This window comes from Pelmatolapia mariae, linkage group LG17, assembly GCF_036321145.2.
Source record: "Pelmatolapia mariae isolate MD_Pm_ZW linkage group LG17, Pm_UMD_F_2, whole genome shotgun sequence".
In the NCBI taxonomy this organism is placed as follows: Eukaryota; Metazoa; Chordata; class Actinopteri; order Cichliformes; family Cichlidae; genus Pelmatolapia; species Pelmatolapia mariae.
Window position 1 is genome coordinate 10,072,231 of NC_086242.1, and position 26,812 is coordinate 10,099,042.

Genomic DNA, 26,812 nt, shown 5'->3' on the forward strand with positions numbered 1-26,812 from the left:
GTGTCCAAGCCAAAAGGCCGGGAGCATTCTGGTTATTTTCTAACGCTCATTGTGCACCATAAATCTGTCACCCAGGCTAATGTATGCAATACAGAGTTCTGCTCCTGAAGGAAAAACTGTTGGCAGATAAGGTCTGAACTGTAGTTCATGCTATTGTGCACCCACCTACTTTATTTGGTGTACACAAACACAACCTTTGACCTTCACGCACCTTACTCACTAGTCTTGCTGTGACTCCATCTTCTTCCCTGAGATGACATGCAGGTTGTTGTTTTGGCACGGTGGAGATCAATTATACGTCAAAGATAAGCAAAGGCAAGACTTGCATGGGGAGCTAAACATAGCAGCCGTACTGGATTGCTCAAGACACCCTTCAAAAGAATGGCATTTTTGGCCAGAAATATAGGTTGGCTTTTGTAGATGAGCAACAGATGCTGTTCAAGTTTAATCTTTTTAGTTTTTTTAATCTTGAACATTTGAGCCTCTGAAAATTGTTCCAACTAAAGCAGGAGTGCTGCGCTTGGTATATCAAGGTCAGTGTTCAAGGTCAGTATGTATAGGCATACAAAACTGTACCATGTGCTTGTCCAATAGAATTTAATTCAATAAGTGCACTAAAACCTGGTTCTCGATCTTGATCTCTGCTCTGCAGGAAAGCCTACATTACATTTCAATGTAAGACAATCAGTTTTTTATCACACGCAGGCATTAAAAGCGGACTGTTTTAAGTCTTCAAGTACTGCTGGAGGGGACCAAGGATTAAAACTACATAGTTGTACTACCACGTGTTGCTCTTCAGTGTATTGTCAAATATATTTCAGTGTAATTTTATGTCATTATTTATTTTTTCTTTACTAAATGGCATTGTAGAAGGTAAAATCACTCCACTTTTCATTTTGAGTAAGGCATTTTTAGTCTGTTTTGGGCTTTACAAGCTGCTGTCATGCAAATATGGGGCTTCATGTAAACATATGCTACAGATGTGTAACGCTAAGGGTTTTTTCAGCACTATAAACACGTGCAACGCTTGTTATTCCCATCAGAACCCTCCGTGTAACTGCGCGGGTCTCGGTCCATTTGCGTCGCCAGTGCGGTGCAGCTTTAACCGGTCCGTCATGCCTTGCGGTGTCCTAGTTCTGTTCCGATCGTGATTTACACGTGAGGTCTCCCTCACTGATAGCAGAGCAGCAGATGTCGAAAGCCCCCTTGTAGGATGTCCGATGACTGGACGGACTCGTGTTTACATCCACTCGGTTTCTAGAAGAGGCGGGGATGCGCGCACACCGTTAACTGTGATGCAGGCGCCGATCGGCACAGAATAAACCGGGATCTCCCTCAAGTGGCCCGCATACCATGACGAAGAAAGTACTGGATTTTATCTCAGAGAGAAATTCGGTGGCTACAGAACAACGGGAGAGTTCCTAATCGTCTAAGACACAGTGAGCTGCGGCTGGAAAGAGGTATGTTGTCGGGTTTGTTGCACTGGATTGAACGCAGTGAATGCGTCAGCCACGCCAACATTTAAAAGCTGCTGCTCTTTAGACAAGCTTGTAGACTGTTATGGGTTAATAAGTTCACTGTTGGCAGTTTTGTGTTAAAGCCTGTGAGGAGGACAAACACAGAAGAGAGACTAAAATGACCGATCAACTGCAGCTGCGTAACTTTATTTGACAGATTTATTCACGCCCTTCTCGTCCTCCCTTTCAAAGAAATCTAACCCACATCCTCGGTCAGTGTTCCTGACACAAAATACCAGATCCATGAGCCATCCAGGAAGTGAGTTAGTGGTCAGTGCGTGAGTGGGATCTGTCTGCTGAGCCCTGCAATGCAATTTATAGATTTGGGCTATAAGCACGCACTCAGCAGTGGTTTTTTAATCAGAGTTCCTTCAACTGAGTCATGCAGCTACAGCACACAGGAAGAAGTCCTTGAAGCACACGTGTGGCGGACGCAAGGGTAAACTGTTTGTAGTAGGAATACTTTGCTCTGAAAAAAAAGGACTCTGTTAACTCTGCTACTAAACTGTTGTTTCCTGATATATTGGTAACGGTTAAACCTTTTGAGAAACTGTTACAGGTATCTTCATTATCAGTGAATGTTGAGCCTTTTTCAGTGTGTCAGTAATTATTTTTATGATATTTTATGATTTTTAAACACTCCTGTCATAGTGCCATATTGCAAATTTTGGTATGATCAGATAAAGAGTATTTATACTGATACCGATACTTTTGGCCTATAAAGGCAGCTTATATAGGGAAGAGTAGTGGTTCGTGATTTATAAGATCAATCATCATCAGTTTACAAATTCTGAATACATTTTAATGATCACTAAATGACTGTGACTTACTTTCCACTATACTTAGTTAACAAAACACACGTTTCAGCTTTTCATGTATTTTGAAACAGTTTTTTCTTTTCTTTTTTTGAAGACCTGCAATGTAAACAGTGGACTAGTATAGATCCAATACCAATACCAGCATTGGTATTGATACTATCAATATTTGGATCAATCTGCCCACAGCTACTTAAAAGCTACAATTTTGTCCACGGACTCAGTTTACCATCATAAGACAAAGAAATCCTGATCAAAAATAATCTCCCAGTTCACACAAGGTCCCATGCCAGCTAAGCACCAATAATTTTGCATTATTGGTATTCATTCACACTGTGTCTGCATTTGCCTGAGATGTCAGAACCATGCTACCCAAGTGGGAAGACTCGTAACAGACTTTGCAGTGTAAATCCAGTCCAGTTTGTCTTTCAGCAGACTCCCCCTCCCAGCACCTTGTGGTCAGTTAAGCTGCAGGTCTTACCGGGTTAAAGGCTTATTGTCTTCAGCAAGCTGATTAGTTTTAACTTTTGAAACTGCAAGAGGGCACTTTGGTCACTCTGCTTCAACATGGTGATTTTTCCTTTTTTCTGTAACAGTAGAAAAATTATAACATCTAGTAATACAGCTGAAGTGTGAATTTGAGTACACTGCTTTGTTACCCATGACACCAGCAGTTGTGACAAAAACCTGCAGCTGCCTTTAAATTGTTAGTCACAAAGTACTGCATGTTGCATTCACGTGAATACCACTGCTTGCTTAGTAACAGGGAACTCTTACACTGTTTATTACACAATAGATGATTGATAGTATCTGATTGCGAAGCTGTTCTCAAGCTTTTTACTCAGCTTATGCAAGCTTTTGCTGAATATGCAGCCATCTCACTGTCTTCAGCTCACAAAATTGATGTGGAGGTAATCTCTAAAAGATGTCAGCATTAAGCTGCACAGGAGGCTAAAAGGTGGAGGTTTCATTTATAGATTGCAATATGCATCATCAGTTTTAGGAGGACCACTGTGTTCTCATGGACTCTTAAAAGCATTACATTATATTAGTATATAAGTAAAGAGAAACAGACAGGGGGAGTGGGAAATTGGTGTATAATATGAAGGCTGTGTGCCAACTTAAAAGCAAAGTCATGAGTATATTGCTGTATTGAAGGGCCTGTGAACCTCCAGGATGTTCCATCAAGAACAGTGACATCTTGTCTGAGCACAGAGGTCGAAATTTAATTTCATTTAGGGTTTATATTTGGATTACCTGCTGACGTTAGCATTTTAGCCTTCCTGTTGTTCAAAGCGAGAAGATCTTGGGTTTGAATATGGTTGGCTGGTACATTTCTTGCATGAAGTTTGCATGTTCTACCCGTGATTGCGTGGGTTTTCTCCAACAATCCAAAGACATGCACATTAGCTTAATTGTTCATTCTAAATTGCTAAATTGGATGCAAATGTGGGTCACTGTATGACAGCTGCAGGCTTTAGTCTTTACAACTGTGGCAAGATATTAGTAGGGAAGTTTTAGGTGCCAGAGGGTTGATCATCTGAACATTAGTAACCTTCTGACGTTTAGCTTTGAATGAGCTAGCTAACACAGCTAAAATCTGACCTTCAGATGAGATTATAGCTAACACCTAAAATCTGAGCTAAAGCTATGTGTCTGTGAGCTAGATTTGTAGTCTCACAACTAGTTTGGGAGTCATTGTGGATCATTTTAGGCAGCTTACACAATTGTGAAGTAAAAACTCTCAGCAGAAGATATCTTTTATCCAGTGATTTTAGCAAGCTCATAGAGCCTGGACATTTTTATTGGGAGTAATTTTTTAAATTGTATGCAGGCCATTGACCTCTGAACATAGAGGATAGAGTTTATCTGTTTGGCGTGACCGCTCCAGCTAAAACTAGACAATATCCACCATAAGGCCAACTCTGAGATGTTCCAGCAAAACTCCACTACATCTCCAACAAGAACCCCCACTGCAGAGCACACCTCCATGTTTTCTCGCTGCCCACATTCAAAGGAAACAAAGAGGAAGTGACAGGAAAGCACGGACTGCTTCTTAATTGTTGCCGATTGTGTGGTCTACTTTCCCAGACCGTACCCTCCAATCACTCCGGTCAGCTGTGTAAGGTCAGGACAAAGCCTGAGCTGTGTCACCATGGTGAGGGATTGTTTGCATCCAGTCATGCTGCTGGCCATGTGGACTCACGCATGCACATTACAGCGTGCTCTTTTGTTTGTGTGCCGCTTGTTGTTTTTCAGTGGATCACCTCCTGCTTCCACAACTTCCTCGTCGTCTGTTTTTTGAACTGCTTTAAGTCTCATCTACTGAATGCCATGTCTCCATTAGTAATTAGATTTTTGACTGACAGTCGTGTTTTTAAAAATATGCACTAAGATATTGCTTGTGTTTGACTTTTCAAAGCAAATCTGTCGGTTTAATCAGATGTTTGAGGGTACACACAGCAACAAGATTTACATTGAGTCTGTTAAACTGTAATTTAGCAAGAGGATGAGATGGAACAGAGCTGACCAAGGCAGGAAATGAACTATTAACTATTAGGTTTGTATATTGGATTTAAATTTCACCTTTAAGTCGGTGTGAAATGAAAAGCTTTTAGTTAACATTTCTCAGTCTGTTCCTTCAATGCTCATCCACGGCTTATTAAAAGAGCTTTTAGCTTCATTTTTGTGCTGATCCCTCTCATGAGCTGCTATCCATGTTTGAGGAAATATAAATAAGAAGCCTGGACTTCTCGCGCTGTGTCCCCTCCCTAACTCTGCCTTCCTCTGGCATCCTGAGAATGAAACTTCAGGGGAGGTAGACTGGAGTCATAACTAAGTTTAGCTCAACGGTTCACAGCCCAGACAACACAATATTTTTCATGTCTGAAACCAAATGGCTGTGGCAGAAGTTGTCTGACAGCAAGGATTTGTACTGATAGCTGCAGCCTTTCCTTCCCACAGCAGTCGTTTTCAATCTTTTCAAGCATTTCCTGAGATTATGACTAGCATGAGTGTAACATCTCCTATACCGAGCATGTTCTGTCTTCGTGGTTCGATCTCCCTTCGGATCATTGTGTTGTTTATATCTGTTTATTCTGTCTCTTATGCAACATGTTTTTCTGCTCGTTGAAGGAAAATATACATGAATGCAAACACAGCAAGCTCCAGTAATACAAAAAATATAGAATAATCTAACTGTTTAAGATAAAAAAAAAAACATTAGAAACTCTAACAATAAGTAGAAAGCATATTATATGTAGCATCAGAAATAGATCTAAAGAAAAGCACAGTTATTTCAGTGTTTAGTCATAAAACAGGTCAAATAAATAAATTCCACGGTAGTTAAATGCTAAATCAATTTGCTAAGAATGCATAAAAAAAAAAAAAAAGAAAGAAACCATATTTTGGATTTCTCTGAGCCAACAGTAGAAAATCACATGTTAATGTGATCAGCCACAACTCTAACAGTATACCGACACAGTAAAAACGTACATTCTTTTTCAGTTCTAAGGTTTTACATACCGGGACATCATTACAAATAAATAAATACATAAATGCAGACCCAGGACACGCTGGAGAGATTATATCTCTTGGCTGGACTGGGAATGCCTTCATGTTCCCCTGGACAAGCTGGAGGAGGTGGCTGAGAAGATGGAGGTCTGGGCTTCTGTGCTTAGGCTCTGCCCCGCGACCCCAGCCCCGGATAAGTGGAAGAAGATGGATGGATGGAATAAATGCATGACGAGTGTGTGGAAGAACTAAGTACACACCGTCATTTAGTAGCTTGTGGAAGCAGGTTTAGCACTAACTTGAATTAATTGTTTCCTGTATCACTTTATCAGTCGCTCACATCATTGTGGAGGAATTTTGCTCCACTCTTCTTTACAACAGTGATTAATGCACAAATCTCTTAAGGTCCATTTCAATCAGGCTCAGATCTGGGCATTGCAGCACCTTGATTCCTTCTTAGCTATGCTGTTGTAGATTTGCTGCTGTGTTGTCGCCCAGATGGCCTCACATTAGACCCTTGAATACTTTGGCATTCATGGTCAACTCAATGACTGCAAGGTGCCCAGGTCCTGTGGCTGCAAAACACACCCAAATTATCAGCCATCATCCACCATGCTTGACAGTGGGTATGAGTTGTTAGTGTCTCGTTTTCTCCAAATGTGGACATCTCTTCTGTATATAGCAGTGGTCCCCAACCCCCGGGCCATGGACCGGTACCGGTCCGTGAGTCGTTTGGTACCGGGTTGCAAGAGTTGAGTTGGTGTGAAATTTATGGTTTTCATGGTTTTTATCGGTTTTTAAAATTATTTTTTTTATCGTTAACTCTGTTTCCCTAGGTCTTTTACCGTGTGTTATGAATAAATCTTCTTTTTCTTTTGGTACCGATACTGGTTTTATTTTGTTGTATTTATTCACGACACCTTAAAGGCCAGTCCGTGAAAATATTGTTGGACATAAACTGGTCAGTGGCGCAAAAAAGGTTGGGGACCGCTGGTCTACAGGACATTGTTTCAGAAGTCTTGTGGTTTGTTTAGACGCCACTTTGTAAACCTAAGCCATGCTGCCATGTTCTTTTAAGAGAGAAGAGGCTTTCTCTTCCAAACAAGTCATCCGTGTTGAGTCCTTTTTCTAATTCTGACTGTCATGAACTTAAACATTTAACATGTTAACTGAGGAATCTGAGATGTAGCTCTTAGCCTTCACCGTTAGGGGTGATTTGGTGGGATATCAATTCTGGGAAAGATAGGCAGTTATCTTGAATATTTTTTGCTTGTGAATAATCTTTCTCACTGTGGAATGATGGACTTAATTTTGGGGGGAAATGGCCTTATAACCTTTCCCAGACTGAGCAACAATCACTTCTGAGAGATCACAGCTGATGCCTTTCCTCCTTGGCTTTGTATTAACGCACACCTGAATGCTCCAGGCCTGTAAACTGCCAAAACTCCTGCTTTGATAGAGGTGCTCATACTTGTTGATGATTCCTTAATCAAGCGCATTTGATTACCAACTCCTGGCTGTTACTTATTCTTTTAATTCCTATTGAAACAGTAAGAGTGTACTTACTGTTTCACACACTGCTACTGCATTTTAGCTTAGTTTGTGTTAAACAATGACACAGTGTAATGTCACATCTGGAGTTCATCTGAGGTTTTATTTATCTGATTTTAAAACCTGCTCTGGTCCAGGCTGTTGTTATGTCCTGTTATATAAAAGATGGAAAGAAAGAGGGTGTACTTTCTTTCTACCAGGACTGTATATGTGTGTGTGTATGTATGTATATGTGTGTATGTGTGTGTATGTGTGTGTATGTATATATATATATGTATATATATATATATATATATATATATATATATATATATATATAATGACAAAAATTGTGACGTCAAAGAGATTTCCTGTCAAATCTGTGTGTACTTAGCGGGTGGTTTGGAGTGGTGGGAGGGATTTTCGTGTATGGATTACTGCATAAAGTTGGAATGTGAATCACTGAGTCTTTTTTAATGACTAACAGAAGAAGAATATCCTGCACCTGCACTTCCTTTTCTAGAAACTATGACTGTGCCGACTTGTGGCTCACTGAACACACCTAAATATGGAAGTATACATTTACAATGAAGCTGAACCAAAATAGAAACCAGTGTCGCCGCATACTAATTAGTTTATACTCGCCTGTATGATTTATTAATTCACACGCTGGCAGCGGGAGCATCAAAGTAAATGTGATTTAGATTAAAGTCATAACCAGGGAGGAAAGGGAAATTGCATGATGCAAATTCAGAGCAGTAATAGCAATAGCTGCAAAAAAGGAGAGAGCAAGAGAGAGAAAGTGATCGGTGTGGCTGAGGTAAGTCTCTGGAGGAATTGTTGGAACTTATCAGCAAGGAGGAAAAGAAAATCAAAGCTACTTTGCACAAGGTGACGGGCTTCATAGGCCATGTTGTTGGAGCAGTTGAGCACAGAATTCAATTAGTTATTGACTCTGTCGACAGTTTGTTGTTCTGACCTTCAGGTTTCCAGTTTAGACCTTCAATAACCTGTTAAGTTCAGCTCAGAACTGAATGATGGTGATTTGGGATAGAGACTAATGAGAGTATACTGACACCAACGCTATTATTGATTATGGTCATACGGTTTAATTCTTTATTGGTTCCCTTATTGATTCTTTATTAACTTTCCATGTGGAAAGAAGATCCAGCACTGTGAGCCTGTGCAAAGTGTAGAAACAGTAAAATAAAATTTTTTGCATGTGATGTGGGTGGAAAGTGTCCACTGTCACGAGTTGGACACATTTTTCATGCTTCACTGGTCTAACCCACTTAAGATCAAAAAGTATGTATGTAAAATGAGTTTGACACTCCCTTCTTTGGAGCATCTAAGTTGTTGCAATTTGATTGTTTTGGGATCAAAACTATAAGGCATAAAGTTTTGACTAAAAATGATCTGAACATCTGCTTCTGCACAGCCGCCTGCTCCTGTGGTCCCGTGTGTCGCTCCTGATAAAAGCAAACATCTATCAGCATATGCTGTTTGTGTCAAGGGAACAGTAAGAGCTCTATGAGTAAAGGAATGAAAATTCATCAAAAGGAAAAAAAAACCGGGAACCATGTTAGCGAGGTCAGTTTGAATCTAATATTTTTTAGGCTGTTTGATATGTTATTTGATATTTTTCACAACTCTGTCTGCACATGTGGCCTTAAAGTCTTTATGCGAATCATCTTCTAATTGAACATAACTGCTAGTTTAGTGGAAAACATGTTGCAGTGCTAAAAAGGTGCTGCAACCAGTCACTGCTGTGCCAGTTTTATGTCAACATTTACCATCTTTGTATTTACATAAAAATACATTTATCAAGCGTTAACTGTCCCAAAATAACTCCTTCACTTTCAATATGAGCATTGCAAAGTAAAGCCTCATGAGAAAGTCGACTGTCTCAACGTTAACCTTCTGCTCTGTTTTGATATATTTATAATAAATGCATCACCGTGGAGTAAATGAAATCCAAATTTCTCACATAGAAGTGCTCATAGAAAGTGTGAGTATGCACATTAGTGTGAGCAGAGTATCATAAAAGTGTGCAAAAGATTACCACATATGTGTCGAAGTGGCTTTTCCTCCTGGGTTAAACCTCAGTGGATGTTACTCATCATAATAAAAATTCAGTGAAAACATTTCAGCCTCACCTGGCTTCTGTCATCAACCTTGTATTAAAGATACAGGTGTGGTCAAATGTCTAAATTCAAATTTTTTAACCATGTTTTTCCACGGTGGATGAATTGTACAGCATGCATCTTTAATGACTTTAAAAACAATAATTGGGTGCACAAGTTTATTTTTCAGTTTCTGTAATCAATGCAGGTTCAATTATGTACATACATCCCCAGTAATATCTGGTTAAATGTCCATTAGCATGTTGAACCTCAACCAGATGCTTTTTGTAGCAATCAACAAGCTTCTGGTATAATTCTGATCAGATATTTGACAACTCTTCTTGGCAGAATTAGTAGAATTCATTTAAGTTGGTTGGTTTCCTGGGATGGAGCTGCATTTTAAGTGTAGTCCACAAATTTTCAGTAGAGTTAAGGCCATATTATCCATTCCAAACCATTTTTGCTTTGCATCACACTTTTTCAAGTTTTACTATATCTCGGAGAGTAAATGCTGAGTGTTTACAGACAAGTCGGCATCTTACGACTGTTTTAATCTCCAGGTGACCAAAACAAACACAAGTAGGTTAATGGTGCAGCACACTCTTTGCAGTCAATCCAGTTCAGAACAGTTGACCTGTTCAGGAGAATGCAAGGTATTCATCTCAAAAGTGTTTACACTCCTTCTTCAAACGATCCAACCTTTTCCTTTTAATTTTATCCTGCTTGGTTTTGTTTATTCATCTGCACCCCTACTCTTTCACCTTCACTGTGCCTCTTTGTTTTCTCATTGTCTCCTTTCTATTCCCCAAGCCGCTGAGCTCCTTTCATGAGAATAATCTCATTTGCTGGATCTATCTCAATTCCAATGCATACTGTCTCATTTAACAAATCGCCCAGTTTCACTCCAAATGCACACCTTGCCCATAACAGATGCCTTCAGCGCAGAGGAGTGTGCAGCATAATGCGGTCTCTGTAGAAAAAGGCCTCCAGGGGGGCCAGTAGTTAAATTGGAGGAGAGATGGGATTCCCATTCCAGCTGTGACGAAGATGCAAGGTGCTTAAATTGTTATCGCCTCAAGCGACAGGCGAGTCAAGGATCAGAGCTGAGCTGATGGCCCAGTCAGGAGACAGGGAGCAATGCTGCCCAGTATGGTTGCAAGACTGAGTATTAGCCACCTGCTCTTTCACTGCTCTGTTGCTCAGGCTTGCCAGGGCCATAATGACTGCCTTGCTGCTGAGGCGCTTGTGTCAGCAGTTTGAAATGACTCTCATTCTGTGTGCCTGTAAGCTTTTCTGCACTGAACACCAGGAAATGAAAAATATATCGGAAGAGTTCGATCACACCACAATTACATTACCACAGGCATTTGATGGTACAACATTTCACCAGCAGCGTTACATGAAATCTCTTACAGAGAACTAGTGTTGTGTGTTGTTGTTATTGGGAGTTGGCATCAGGTTTTAGCTCTTTAGTGGCCCTTAACCCATTTAGGAAACACTTAACTAAAACAAGGGTGATTAAGTTGACTGGATAATTTGGTCATAATATCATGTTGTTCCACCTGAATCTACCTGCTGCAGAAGAAATGTTAGTCACATTTATTAAATGCTCAAAGGTGGTGCAGCTCCAGAATTAGCACCACTTCTGAGTCACTGTTGTGTTCACCTGATAGAGTACATGTAATGAATGTTGGCCTCTGTGAACTCCTGTGGGAGATCTCTTTAGCTGCTATGCGCTCCATTATATTCAGCTGGTAGAGCCATTTCACTGAAGTTATTCGCCGGCTCTGTCAATCAATAACCTGAGAGACCGTTAAAATTATAGGCTTTATATAAAAAACAGACAAAGCCTGAAGGTTTTGAAAAGTGAAGCCAATGCAGAAGTGCCTGAAAACTGCATTATTTCTAACGGTCAGCAGGAGGTGAGGAAAAAAGAAGTCAAACTGTACAGACGTTTGAGAAAATGATCCCACTTCTCACTCAGTGTGCAACCTCTGTAAACTCGACCAAATGTATGTTGCATCTGTCTATCAAAAAGATAATGATGCAGATCTTGAGAACTTGCCTTTAGGAGTGTAGGTTTTTTTTGTTTTGTTTTTTTTTTACACATTCAATTCAGTTCAATTCAACTTTATTTATATAGCGCCAAATCACAACAGCAGTCGCCTCAAGGCGCTTTTTATTGTAGGGTAGACCCTACAATAATACATTCAGAGAAAAAAACCAACAATCATATGAACCCCTTTGAGCAAGCACTTTGGCGACAGTGGGAAGGAAAAACTCCCTTTTAACAGGAAGAAACCTCCAGCAGAACCAGGCTCAGGCAGGGGCGGCCATCTGCTGTGACTGGTTGGGGTGAGAGAAGGAAGATAGGATGAGAGACATGCTGTGGAAGAGAGCCAGAAATCTCTGGCTCTGGCTCTCTTACACATCTATATGGCTACATCCATCTCTGCATAACAGGTTATATATAATTTGACCTTATGTGTGGAGACAATGCATTTTCTTAACTTCAAGAGCATCATTACACAACTGAAAGCAGAAATACTTCTTTTTTTGTTTCCAAAGACGTCTGGATGCTACGTGTTCTGTATTTAAAAGGAAAGAAATCACATGCTACTCCATCATTAGCGGCTCAGAATTCTGAGCTGATGTTAATTATAAAAAAACCACACTGTTCAACTTTAAGATTTCTGTGATGGGAGCTGTGCTTCAAAGGGTGGCTTTTCAAGCTTCCATCTCGTGCTTGACACTCCATTTGGTGTGAGTGGCTGGCACCGTGCAGTGTGGGTTGCACACCTGTGTCATAACTGTCAAACTGGTGGCAATTGCATATTTCAAGCTGTAATATTTCCAGCCTGATATGAATATCAAGCAGAAGACTTTTGCTACTGCCTTGTGTATGTCTGAATACCTGCAGCCTGTGCATCATTTACACTTGCAGCATGGCGGTGTTTCTCACAGCGCTGCTGTATAACTCACATTTGGTGTATGCTTCAGGGATGCTGAAGTGACTGAGGAGGGCATCGCTGTTTCTGTGTGTAGTCTGTAATATTTCTCCAAGCCTTGACAACCCAACAACTTTTCTGTGCTCCAGTGTTTCAGGTATTTGTGACATGTCAAAACTAGCTGTTGAGATTTTCCATTTTTAGGGCATGAATCCTTTTTGTTGGCATGGCAGGACATTCACTTACGGTCTGGTCAAGTGCTGCGTTCTGCACAGCTGAAGATGTGTTGGTCACTTTCCCGTCCCAATTCAGTGCAGTTACTGCTCAATTTGCTGGAACATCTGTGACAGTCTGTCCCACGTATATGAAGAATAGCCTAAGGTTTGGATAATAGTGCACCTACATGGGTCCATGTCTGAGTTATCCCAGCAGTAGAAAATTGGCTTTTGGTGTCTGAATTTCCAAATTCTCAATATAGGTAGCTGACTGGTGCAGATAACTCATAGGAGGCCTTGAGTTATTACAGGGTTTTTTTGTTAGATTTTTAGCCCTTAAATTAAGTTGTAGCTTTTATGGCTATATATAAAATATATATATATACAAGCGATAAGCTAGACCAGAAGCTGCAGTTTGGGGAAGGCCTAGTTGAGGATCTACAGTGGCTCTTCCAGGCCTGGCAGATCCCCAAAGAAAGCCTCCCAGTAACAGTCTAAGGAGCTTGGAAAGAAAAGCGTCTGGACTTCTTTAAGTTGCTTGAAAAGAAGACCAGACGCTTTTCTTTCCAAGCTCCTTAGACTATGATGAACTGGATGACTGAGAACCTTCACAGACATACTCCCAGTAACGGAATGGATTTATTCATACATAATTAGCAGTGACAACTGATTGTGGAAGCAGAAAAGGCATTTTGAAAACTGGAATGAAAAGAAGTGAAAGGTTTTTAAATTAGCCACATTAGCTGAAGCCAAAGATTTGCTTCCATCTTAGATGATCGTGTCAACCAAGGCTGGCTTGTCTGTATAAGTATAATTCGATCTCTTGACCACTCATGCCTCCATAGAAGAGTCAACAGAACAAGTGTCTGTGTGTCTGCGTGTGTCTGTGTGTCTGCGTGTGTCTGTGTGTCTGCGTGTGTCTGTGTGTGTGTGTGTGTGTGTGTGTGTGTGTGTGTGTGTAGTTATTTATAGACATATAACTGGAAGAGGAGTGTTTGGGGTGTGGTCCTGCTCCTGAAATTCAGATAAATTATCTCTAGTTAATAAGGTGAAGCTGTACAATAGTCCGACATTCTCTCACACACACACACACACACACGTATGTATATGTGTATGTATGTATGTATATATATATATATATATATATATATATATATATTAGGGGTGCAACGATACACAAAATTCACGGTTCGCTGCGCTGCGCTCAGTGGATCTGCGCTCGACAGTGCAGCCTAAGCGGAGTAGTCGAACGCAGATCCAGAGCATCGTCAGAAGAAAAGTTGATAAAATAAATTAAAAATTTCGTATTGTTCAATACACATGCGTACCGAACTGAAAGCACTGTATCGAACGGTTCAATATCGATACGAGTATCGTTGCACCCCTAATATATATATATATATATATATATATATATATATATACACACACACACACACACACACAGAGGGTGGGCCATTTATATGGATACACCGTAATAAAATGGGAATGGTTGGTGATATTAAAGTCCTGTATGTGGCACATTAGTATATGTGAGGGGCAAACTCCTCAAGATGGGTGGTGACCATGGTGGCCATTTAGAAGTCGGCCATCTTGGATACAACTTTTGTTTTTTCAATAGGAAGAGGGTCATGTGACACATCAAACTTATTGGTAATGTCACAAGAAAAACAATGGTGTGCTTGGTTTCAACGTAACTTTATTCTTTCATGAGTTATTTACAAGTTTCTCTTTGTTCACAGCCATTGACATGTCGAAGAGGTTAACACGTGAGGAGCGGATCGAAATTGTGTTGCTATCTGGTGGCATTAGTCGAACATTCCTTCGGCGGATATTAGCTACTCACAAATGGCACCCTTACAAACTCCAGCTACTGCAGCATCTCAACGAGGATGACCCAGATCGGCGCACAGAATTTGCAGAATGGGCAAAACAAAAATTGGAACAGGACCCTCAGTTCACGCAGAAGATTTTGTTCAGTGATGAGGCAAACTTTTATGTGAATGGTGAAGTTAACAAACAAAACCACCGCTATTGGTCTGACACTAACCCACATTGGATGGATCCCTCCAAGACTGTTGGAACAACAAAAGTGATGGTTTGGTGTGGTATATGGGGTACAACGATAGTGGGTCCATTCTTCATCAATGGAAATCTCAAGGCCATTGGATATTTGAAATTGCTACATGATGATGTGTTTCCCTCTTTATGCTCTGAAGCTGGCACATTCCCTGAGTTTTTCCAGCAAGATGGTGCACCACCACATTATGGGTGCCAGGTCCGAGCATTCCTAGATGAACAGTTTCCTGGAAAGTGGATTGGTCGTAGTGGGCCAGTGTAATGGCCCCCAAGGTCTCCCGATCTGACCCCCTTAGACTTTTATCTTTGGGGTCATCTGAAGGCAGTTGTCTATGGTGCGAAGATATGAGATGTGGAGCACCTGAAACTATGGATACTGGATGCCTGTGCTGGCATTTCTCCTGCGGTGTTGCTTTCAGTGTGTGAAGAGTGGGAGAAGAGGGTTGCATTGACAATCCAACACAATGGGCAGCACATTGAACACATTTTATAAGTGGTCAGAAACTTGTAAATAACTCATGAAAGAATAAAGTTACGTTGAAACCAAGCACACCATTGTTTTTCTTGTGATATTATATATATATATATATATATATATATACACATTAGGGCTGCCACGATTGGTCGACTAGTCACGATTACGTCGACTATCAAAATCGTCGACGACTAATTTAATAGTCGATGCATCGTTTGAAGCTTTGTAAGATCCCAAAAGACGCAGGAATAAGTAGTAGGATTTAAGAGTGTAATAACAGAATGAAACCGAAGATGGCAGCACTGCATGTACAAGGATGCCAGCTGCCGTTAAACCCAGAAGAAGAAGAAACTGTGTCCCAGAATTCATAGCGCGGCCCTGCTCAGTTTCCAACAATGGCGGCAGCTAGTTAGTTTTAATATCTTATTATTCTTTCTGGGTCACAAAATAAACGTTTAACATATTTTCAGGCGAGAATGTAGCTGTGTAAACTTCAAATATCTGCTCAGTTTATCAAGACACCACATATTTTCAAAAGCGCTCCGACGTTTTCGGAGACGTCTGTTACCCACTAGCTCGATAGCGAGCCGGGGGCAAGCCTCACTAGAGCCCGTGAGAACAGCGGACTCCCGGCAAATTGTTTTCAAACCCACCGCTGTCTTTCACTACTCAGGTTAAACATGATATATGAGTCACTCAGATAACTTAAAAATGTTATTGTTTGGCTTTTTTCAGTATTTTATTTGTTCCTGAGTAAATCGGTTTGGCTGAGATTAAAGTTATAGTTTTTACACAGCTGAATAAACGTCAAGCAGACAACTGATTATCAGAAGTGTGAGATGCTCGAGAATATACTCCGATGTCCCGTTATATTTTAGATAACAAGGAGTTTATTAAACTTAACCGAAACAATCTGCAAATTTCATTTAAATTTAATAAACTATCATCTTGTTTTTATTTTTAGTTAGCACATACCTTAAACACTTAAAACTGTAAGCTAATGATAGTTATATAAGAGCAGATGCTGCTGGTGCAATAAGCTGTACGTTTTACGTTCAATGGATGCATGATCTGATTAGTCGACTAATCGCAAAAATAATCGGTGACTAGTCGACTATCAAAATAATCGTTTGTGGCAGCCCTAATATACATACATATATATATTTACAACAGTACATCAATTTAAAGCTTCTTTGCATGTTTCTGTGCAAATGTCAACTTATAAATTATGAAGTGGAACGGTCAACGTATTCCTCTGAGATAACAGGCAAATTGAAAATGGCATGACAAAAGTAAAGTGAGGTGCATGCGCTTACACACAGTACTCTAATAAGTGCAAAGATAAGTGCTTCAAATAAGCTGGGATGGTGATTCCATTTACATACCTTTGTTCTAACAGCAGTGTTTCCTCAGTTTGGATGCTTGTAACCAAACTTTAATAAGCTGATTATGGACTTCCAAGGGCTTGTAATTATGAAATTGTCTTGGTATTTAAGCAATCACCAAAATAGAGGATAAGTAAATCAAGGTAAGCAGTTATGGTCCTGGATCTATTGCTTTTTTTGTACCTTGTAATGAAGTATGCATGAAGAAGCTTGATTTAGTTTTATCTTTTGTTTTTTATTGTTGTTGGAAGGATTTTGTCTCAACTTTAACAGCACAAAGATTTTGTTCGATTTAGAAGCTCACAAAATAGCGATACTGCACAGTGAACACACAATAGTCAACAAAATGGTCACACGATGGTACTGATTGCTAGGCTCTACTAAAAATGAGTTTGTTTCTAGCAAGAACACTTCACACCTATTAATCTGATCAACCCAGTGTCCTGGCAAAACGTGTAATAGACACATAGGTCCATACTGTGCATGTCAAGCTTTGCCTCTCATAGGCTTGAAGTGAACATGCATAGTTAACTTGCATTACCTTGCAGTACCAGCAGAGGGTGATAATTTATTTAAAGGAAACATTAAAACAGTCAAACTTTTAAAGAAACTTCATCTTACCTGGCATAGAAATAGAAAGAGCCTGGAATGTACTTCATACTTTCCTTGGTCAGTAGTGTTGGCTTATATACTGCAACTTAAGCATGCACGTCCATTTCACACCTAAGAGAGGCAAAGTTTGTCTATTACACGCTTTGCATGTAATATCAGGTTGTATCCACCACTAAAAATATTTATAATCGAATCTTTAAGGGTCTTGCGTAGGAGTGAATGCTGGTTAAGTGATGCTTAACAGTTAAACACGATTTATTTTACCAACCTTTTTAATTTTTTGCTCTCCAGGATGCAAAATAAACAATCTCTAGCAGCTCCTTGTGGTGTGGAGGAATGAAGGCCATGGAGCTAAAAGTGTGGGTGGACGGAGTGCAGCGCATTGTGTGTGGGGTCACGGAGTTCACCACATGCCAGGAAGTGGTCATCGCTTTGGCACAAGCCATTGGTAAGCTACAAATTACTCACTACAACATAACCTGTTCACAGGTAGCAAATGCTTAGAAACATTATGGTACTTCCTGTGTCTCTAGAATGTAAAATAATATTGGTTACTGCTTAAGTCCAGGAAGAGCAATGCAAATTATATTTTGTCCTGCATAAATCCACGCTGGGATATTCTGTTATGTGGGTTGCATCCAGTATTTGGCAGGCCGCATACATGCAGACACTTGAGGAAATAAGTGGCTTGAAAATGAAAAGTGACTAGAGGGCACAAATAGATTTTCACCATAACGGGACTTCGTGAAACACGATGAGTCATACTGCAGTCTTTCCTTTGTTGACAGTTGCAGAGAAATAAGTTCAGGCTCAGCCTCTTCGTTTGCATTTGTGAATTTAAGACTGGCATCATGACGTTTAGTCATGTGTACACATTTTTTAGATGAACACATTCAATGTTTGATTTTTCAGTAGCCCCAGTGGTTAGAGTTAAAATGTGGGGGTCTTTCACAGTGACAGCAGAGGAAGAGTTATGGCACTGTCCTTTGTGCTCGCTGTGCCTTTTGTCCTGGCCAAGCCGCTTTGAAGTATGAATGGCTGTAGTGATGAATGCACCTCTTTTTATAAGGACCCTTACTGTGGAAGAAGGGGGTTGGCTGTGCAGTGGGCAGTGTTCTCTCTTATCTTTATGTGTACAGATACAAATACAGGAGACACACACAAAAGGCCCTGAACCACTGAACCCCGATCTTTGGCTAACACAAACGCTGTTTGTTGACTTGAATTTTCCCACTGCGTTAGACACCGTGGTTAAGTCCTTTATATCTGCCAGTGGTGCACGCCTGTGGGAGAGCTGTGAAAAAGCCTTTTGTCATTGTCTCATCTGTCGTTTTTGCAAAAACACATTAAACTTTATTTTGATCATTTTTACAAGGCTGGATTGCTTCTTTCAGAGGTTCCACGGGGTGTTTACTCTGACAGTATGCAACGTGATTTTTGAAACATCTCAGGGCACACACCCAGATACAGAAGGTTGTTTATTGGATATCTGTGAGCTGAATCATTCTCAGCCCTTGTTGATGTTACTGAGCAAATGTTTAAAACTGAGGGATGACACGGACAAAGGCGAAACTGTGATCTGGTAAAAAATTTAAAGAGAGCACAGATCAATGACTCTCTTTATCACTCACTGTGGAATTTAAGTGAATAGTTTTTCCTCTAAAGTAATGTGAACCCATGTATTTAAAGTGGTGTGAAGGTAGATTTTAAAGTGGTTTTTTTTAATGTGTTAACACTGTTTTTACTTCAGAAAAGAAATTGTCAACATGAAAACTGATATTCACTTACATTTGCAGAAAGACTAGACAACATTTTATTTTTTTATCATCTTTAAACAAGTTAGTTTGGGGACATCACAGCTAGGGTGGTCATGTCAAAAAGAAAGTTTGCACCAAACCTTCCTATAGTCTTGTGGAAAAGTTGTATTGGTTCCACAAGAATTAAGCAAGTAGTAGCCAGGTGCTACTAATCAAATTCACTTGATTAACGGATTAATTGCAAGTGTGAGCACTTCTTTAAAAGTATAAGATTTGGCAATTTGATGGTCTGAGTATAAAGGTATGTGTTTGGATAATGCTAATGTTCTCAGGAGTGGACATCCCAGGATATTCACCCCAAGGTCAGACCATGCAATTTTTTAGAGAGGCTGCGAGAACCCAAGAGCTACATCTCAAACTCCACAGGCCTTGGTTAGCATGTGAAATATTCATGACAGCACAATTAGAAAATTCCAGAACAAACTTGGCTTGTTTGGGAGGGTTGCCGACAGAAAACCACTTCTGTAACTTTTAACTTCTGTCCTTTAGACAGATGAGACCAAAATGGAGATATTTGGCCATAATACACAGCTCCATGTTTGGAGAAAACCAAACACAAACGCCTCATACCAAGTGTATGAGATGGGTATGAGATCATTGACTCGACCGTGAACTCCTCTGTACACCAAAATACTCTAGAGAAATGTGAGGACATCTATTCAAGGGCTAAAGCTTGGGCACGCTGGGTCATACCTCAGGACAATGATCCTGAGCATAGCAGCAAATCTGCAGCAAAATCTGTGGCTAATTTAAACAAAACAGAATGACAGAAAAAGAAAAGAATCGAGGCCTTGCAATGACCCAGTCAAAGTCCCGATCTCAAGCTGACGGAAATGCTGTAGCAAGACCTTAAGAGAGCGGTGCATAAACAAATGCCTGCAAACATCATTGAACTTGTCATGGTTTGCACTGTCAGACCGTGAGAAGAGAGGAAGAGGACCCAAAAGCAGACACTGAAGAGAGAAACTGAAGTTTTAAACAAAAAGCGAGCAGTTTATTACAGGCTGGTTGAACATGGATAAAGAATAAAGCCAAGACAACAGGGCGTAAACTAAAACCTACACTGGGAAAACTGAACAATGATAACTATGACAAAACTGTCATAACTAACATAAATATGATTCAGAGCAGGAACGTGAAGAAAACTATGAAGAAGCAAGAACATGAGATATGAACACGACCTGAGCTGAATCATGCCAGACAAGGACGTGGTGGGAGGGTAAACAGTCTACCTAACCAAGACTGAATGAAACGCACAGACTAAATACACACAGGAGGTGATCAGGGGACGCGGAAACAAATATGGAAACAGCTGACACAAATGAAAATAACGACGTCACAGGAGAAGAGTAAAACTAAATGCATCGAACAAAGAAACACAAGACTTTCAAAATAAAACAGGAAACATGGTGAGATGTAGACAACACAGACTTGACAACATGAAACACGCAGACAGGAAATACATAACAACTCGAACAGAAGGCCAGGGTGAAACAGACTACAATTCACGACCAATTAATAATAATAATCCAAAACTCCACATGATCTTCAAAATATAACAAAAGTGATCAAAACCAACTGAAAGCACTGGGTCACACACCCAACCCCTGACAGAACTGACTCAAATTAAAGGAGAGTGGGGCAAAATTCCTCCACAATGATCTAAGAGACTGGTAGTCATACAGGAAACAATACACTGTATGTAAATAAATAATATACAGTATTATGCATTATACATACTTTGCAAGTAAGACTTAATTTTCATCCACAAATTGAAAACTTTTTAAATGCTTGCACCATATAAAGGTTGTCTCAACTGAAACCTGTCGAACATCAAGGGATAGAGGGGTAAATTAACATCACATCTCCTCCTTCCAGCAGAACCCCGTCCATTGCAATGAAAAGAGCACAGAAAAACAAACCCTTCATGTAGGATTCCCTTCCACTGATTGTGAAAAGCTGTCATAAAATGTCAGGACCTTTTAACTACTTTTTGTTTTGTCCCAGGACGGACAGGCAGATACACTTTGATCGAGAAATGGCGGGAGACAGAGCGCCACCTGGCTCCAAATGAAAACCCTGTAGTGTCCCTGAACAAGTGGGGCCAGTATGCCAGTGACGTGCAGCTCATCCTCCAGCGGACCGGCCCGTCTGTCAGCGAGCGGCCAACCTCTGAAGGGCTGGCTCGTGTCCCAGAACGAGGTCTATACCGCCAGAGCCTTCCACCTCTGGCCAAGCTCCGCCCATCGGGGACAGACCGGTCGCTCAAACGAAAGGAACCCAAACGCAAATCTCTGACCTTCACAGGAGGCGCCAAGGGTCTGCGGGAAATATTTGGAAAAAGCAGAGATACTGATGGTGTGTATAGCTAAAATATTAGTGGTAATCTTACCAGTCATTTCTTTGCTAGCTTCCTTCTTTTAATCTTAGTCTTCCCTCTTTGTCTGTGCATCTAGTCAAACAGTCCCAGCAGCACGGTGTGAGTTTAAACCTCAGCAGAGTTGGAGGAGGTGGAATAGCATCTGTACCTGGGAGTCCGGCCAGAGAGCTGAGCCGACTGGTGCAGCTGCAGAGAGACAAACTCCAGGCCCTGGAAAGCCGCCTGCTGGGCTGCGAGGCTGAGCTGCGAGACTGGGAGGAGGCCACAGGCGAGGCCAGCGATGTGAGTAAAACCACAGCTGCCAGTGCAGTCACTGAGAGAAACATTGCATATGTGCTGATCTTCAGATCGTCTGCACCCTAAACTTTCATGTCTTCCAATATCTTTATTTTTACATCCCTACATCATATTTTTATCAATCCCATGGCTTACAGGAAGGAAACTTGGAGGAAGAGCTGCTGCTTTTAGAGCAGCAGGTGAGGAGGAATGACGCCGAGATGGAGGAGGAGGAATTCTGGCAGAACGAGTTGCAGATAGAGCAGGAGAGCGAGTGGCAGCTGCGGCAACAGCTAGCCGAGCTGCAGGGCCGTGTACGCGACTGTGAAGCCAAGCTTTTGGAGTATCTAGCTCGCATACAGGTGAACTTAGCATCACGAGCTGCCTGATTTCAACAGATCTTGTTTTGATGGTTTTACAAGTTAAACCTCTTATCTATAAATGTCAGTAAAACACAAACACGCTGCTTTAACTGAAGAAGGTGAAAAAAATGAGATTTTTATTTACTTTCCAGAGCATGGAGGCAGGTGTGGAGCAGGAGCGACTGCAGCAGGAGGCTGAGCTGAAACAAAGGGTCAATGAGGAAGAGGTACAGTCATTGAAAAATTAACATTTGGGACATTCTATCAATCACATAAACAGATACTTACTGTGGATGGCATTACCCTGGCCTCCAGTAACACTGTGAGGACTCATGCAGTGGTTTTTGACCAGGATATGTCCTTCAAAACTAGTTCATGCATTTATTACTTCTAGGCTGGATTACTGTTATTATCAGGCTGTCTTAAAAACTCTCTGAAAAGTCTTCAGCTGATCGAAAAATGCTTCAGCGAGAGTACTGACGCGGGGACTAGAAAGAGAGAGCATTTTTCTCCTATATTGGCTCCCCTTTACTGGCTCCCAGTTAAATCCAGAATCAAATTTAAAGCCCTGCTCCTCACATACAGGTCTTGAATAATCAGGCCCTATCTTATCTTAATGACCTGATAGTACCGTATCACTCCAACAGAGCACTTCACTCTCAGATGTCACTCTGAAACTTTTTGATAAAGCATATAGGGTTGGATCAGGTGACCCTGAATCCTCTCTTACTTATGGTGCAGTTGGTCTAGCCTGCTGGGGGATTCCCATGATGCACTGAGCGTTTCTTCTTCGGTCACCTTTGTCACTTACTATGTGTTTATACACCACTCTGCATTTAGTCATTCGTTTTTATTAATCGGTCTTTCTTCCACACCATATCTTTGTCCTGTATTATTGTCTTTACCTTACAATATAAAGCACCTTGAGGCAACTGCTGCTGTGTTTTGATGCTATTTAAATAAAGTTGTGTTGAGAAAAATGGTTTTTTAAACAGAGATATGTGTTCTAAACTTGGATGAATAGTTTTGCAGAGCTAAACTTTTTTTATTCAAGTTCAAAACATGTCAAAGTATGAAAAAGTCTCCCTACATGGTTGAGTTTCTTTTGCATATTTCTCCTGGAAAATTGCAATGAGTGCTGGCTTCCTGACTTCCCTTCCACTCTGGCTTTCAGGTACAAGCCCAGTTGGAGAAAGTGAGGGCAGAGTTGGAAATGCAGAGCCAACAAACAGCACGGCTGGAGAACAGCTGCAGGGCATTGGAACGCTCGCTCAGCCAGTCAGGCAAGAGATTACAGGTCAGCTCAACTGTTTAGTTGTTTATTTTAGAACCCCCCCCCCCCCCCCCCCCCCCCCCCCGGCATTTTGCTAAAAAATATTGTGTTCCCATTAACTTTGGAAGAGGCTGAAGAATTCAGATTTCAAGAAAGTGTTTTAAAAAATCTTATTAAGAAGTCGGAAAACTTTGGCGCCGCTGACGCTGGTTTAAAAATTTAGTCCTCAGCACACAGGTGGAACCATAGAAATCTAAGTTCATTAAGTTGTGGGCAGTGAAGCAAAGCCTTATCTCTGGCTTGCAGCGATGTGCGATGGATCTTTGCCTGCATGCATCCTAGTATGAAGTAGGGTGAAGTCCAGTAAGATGTGGGAAGCGTGAGGTAACGAGAAGGGAATAGGAGGGAGGGAATTAGCAGCATTCTTTGCCTGATTAGAGAGGGGCCTGAATAAGTACGCAATCCCCTGCCTGGAGTTGTGTAATCATCTGTGAGCTGATACTTTTCTTTGGCTGGCTCAACTACACTATGACTCTGGAGAGATCCTGAGCAGAACATGAATCTTTTTTTCATTTTGACCTAATAAATTCACCTCCATTAGAGTAACTTCTTGCACTCGAAAGCTTTGGTAATCTGTGGATTTGTTCATGTGCAGTACTTTTATCAGACTAGGCATACAGTTCATTTTATTATCCTGGTGGGGTTTTTTTTATAGGAGAAAGAGCAGGAGCTGGAGCAGCTGACAAAAGAGCTTCGACAGGTCAACCTACAGCAGTTCATTCAGCAGACTGGTACCAAGGTCACTGTGCTGCCGGCTGAACCATCAGAAGAGATCAGCAGTGGTATAAATACACGTACACACTGACAGAAACTCTACAAGATCACCACCTTCTTGAAAGCATTTAGTTTTACTGTAAATGCTGATTGCAGCTGAGGTATTCTACATACTGTATTGCTTTTACATGTGTATGGACACAGTGCCACCTTATGGTCATACTGAGAATGACCTGTTAGACTACGTGAGGCAGGACTGCCCCATTACATGGACCAGCAATGGAATACTCAATATAAAGCCAAAGAAAAATCCTCTGTTTTTATTTTAATCACATCATTTTTTACATAAAAAACTTTCTCCATTCTATTTGTCTTCTTTATTTCTTTTGGCTGCTCCTTAGCATCGTCTTCTTCTTTCCTTGCATCTTCCTCTTTCCGGGTTGCTGTCACATAGAATGCTATAGTTTTTTCCCATTTGTAAAAGAAGTCATTTTACTTAAAGTTGATACTTAATCACTTGTGGGATGTCAGATCAGAAATATATATCAGTGATGTTCACACCCTTCACAGCTAAATGACCTTCTCTTTTTTTGTGTGCTGCAGAGACGGAGTGCGGTTCCCTGAAACGACTCGGCTCCTCCCGCCTCTTACCCAGTGACCTTCGTGCTCTTCAGAGCGCCGTCTCGTCCACCCTCAACCCTGAAGGCATCTACGTTTGACCCTAAATGTCCAGGAGGCATATTTTTTTGTGGCGGTAGCAAGGCAGCTTTATGCTACTGAAACTATTTCCACACACAGAAAACCGAAGAACTAACTCCACAAATAGATGTTTTTCTTACAAGGCAACAGAGTGTCAGAGTGGCACTTCAATATGGAGGGTTTTTGCAAAAAAAAAAAAAAGAGTGTGACAAGAAAACTGCACTGCCTCCTCTTTGCTAGAATTGAACTTAAACTGATGTCATCATCTGCCGTTTAATGCACAGTCTGAGCTCCCATGAGTGAGTAAGGATAACTGCAACAGCACCATTTTTCTCTACATACCAGCTACTGTGTTTTTATTTTTGTTTGTTTGGTTTTTTTTAGCACTTCTGGACATACTCTGAATACACAATCATTTATTAGTCAAGCGATTCCCGGCAAAAAAAACTGTAATGTGTGCAGTAAATCATGAGAGAATTTCAGAGTGCAGTAGTTTGACACGCGTACTCATCTACATCCAAAAAAAGAGACAGATGCATGAGCATGCACAAACAGTGACTCCTGTGCTATAAGCATAGCCATATCTGATTGCCTTAAAACTAGATGTTAGTAAATGTAATATTGAAACAGAACTCAAGGTAGCTACTGAGTACTGTGCGCAGTGTGAATTTGATAAAATGCGCCAATTCAGGTGACTCCTTGTCACGGTAACTGATGTCAGTACAACTCCACGTGGGGTTAGTCTTTTTTTTTCTAAAAGAGTTTGAACTTATTTTTTGATTTAATTAACTAGTAAGTTAGCTTCGTGTGTATGTTTAGACAGCGATTGAAAACATTTATCATAAAATGTATGTCAGAGGCAGAGTTAAAAGAGGGCGACTAAAGAGGCCAATGAAGTGATATTTTCAGTAGAACATGGTGGCTGTAATGTGGCCCAATTTAAGTATTTTGTGTTGTGCAGTAGGCATGCATCTGTTGTTTTTCTCATAATGAAAATGTCTTTAGTATGGAAGCTTGTTTCTGCCACTGAAAAAAAGGGTTTTTTGTCATCTGTAAGTCGGAATTTCAGCTTTTTATCTCAGAGTTATTTTCTAAGAAGTTTAAGCATGTTACAGTTTTGAGATAAGAACGATTTTTTTTTCTTACAGATGACTTATGCAAAAAACAAAAGAATTTTAAAAAACAAACAAACAAAAAAACACGGTGGTGCGAACAAAGTTCCACACTTGGGTGTAAATCCAGGCTCAAATAATTTATCACTGTGACCACCAGGTGGCAGCAAAACATCTATTATTCAGGTAGGCGAAAGGCTCTTTAAGTCATCTGATTAGTGCGTGTTTATGAGTCACTTACTGTATGCCTGTTGTTGTTGTTGTTGTAACAAAGCCTCTGCACTTTAGCTTTAATTGTGTTAAGGTGAGAGTGTTTGATATGTTTCACTGTGTACTGTGTTCATTAACCAGGAACACACACACACATATCAAAACAGCATCCTATGATTTCTAACAAACTTAAGATGTCTTCTATGAACCAAAGTTAGTGTCACACAACAGATGGTTAAATGAATGTATTTTTTTGTGTATGTGCAGCTTGTGCTTAATAAAAATACCAGCTTCATTCAAATGGTGGCTGCGCTGCACACCATACATATTTTATATTTTATGGTCAGCTCTTTCACGCAGAAAGACGACATTTATATCACAAAAGACAGTATTAGAAGTCTGAGATAGAAGATGTTAGTATGAACCTTTGCCAGCTGAATTGGAGAAACCCAAACTGCTTGTGAATCCTCAGTATGGGCTCAGAAAACTGCAAAAAATTGCAGCTGTTAAATAAAAAATCAATATTGGCCCTGTTTTTTTTTTTGTGTGTTTTTTTCCCCCAGACCAAAGATAGGAGCCAAAATTTCCCACTTGCAACTTGCGGGTGCTTATTGCAAAAGTGTGTGGGCAAATATAACTAAAGTTTCAGAGCCGAGAATATCACACACAGTTTAATGCTTTGAATCCCGTCTTCAGA

The 26,812-nt window shown here is 40.6% G+C and overlaps 1 protein-coding gene across 1 annotated transcript; it reads left to right on the top strand.

Moving 5' to 3' along the window:
• Positions 1–1,149: 1,149 nt before the first annotated feature.
• Positions 1,150–26,642, top strand: rassf8b (Ras association domain family member 8b). Its single transcript, XM_063460299.1, has 9 exons — positions 1,150–1,460; positions 17,504–17,660; positions 21,037–21,387; positions 21,486–21,691; positions 21,844–22,047; positions 22,200–22,274; positions 23,222–23,344; positions 24,036–24,162; positions 24,698–26,642. The coding sequence occupies exons 2-9, from the start codon at positions 17,549–17,551 to the stop codon at positions 24,811–24,813; spliced, it is 1,314 nt and encodes a 437-aa protein (XP_063316369.1). The 5' UTR covers positions 1,150–1,460; positions 17,504–17,548; the 3' UTR covers positions 24,814–26,642.
• The last annotated feature ends 170 nt before the right edge of the window (positions 26,643–26,812 follow it).

Bases quoted from the DNA above. Each gene is read 5' to 3' on its own strand.
- rassf8b (XM_063460299.1), top strand. From the start codon at position 17,549: ATGAAGGCCATGGAGCTAAAAGTGTGGGTGGACGGAGTGCAGCGCATT. The intron at 21,692-21,843 runs GTGAGTAAAACC...CATGGCTTACAG, and splicing joins CCACAGGCGAGGCCAGCGAT to GAAGGAAACTTGGAGGAAGA. The intron at 23,345-24,035 runs GTCAGCTCAACT...TTTTTTTTATAG, and splicing joins AGTCAGGCAAGAGATTACAG to GAGAAAGAGCAGGAGCTGGA.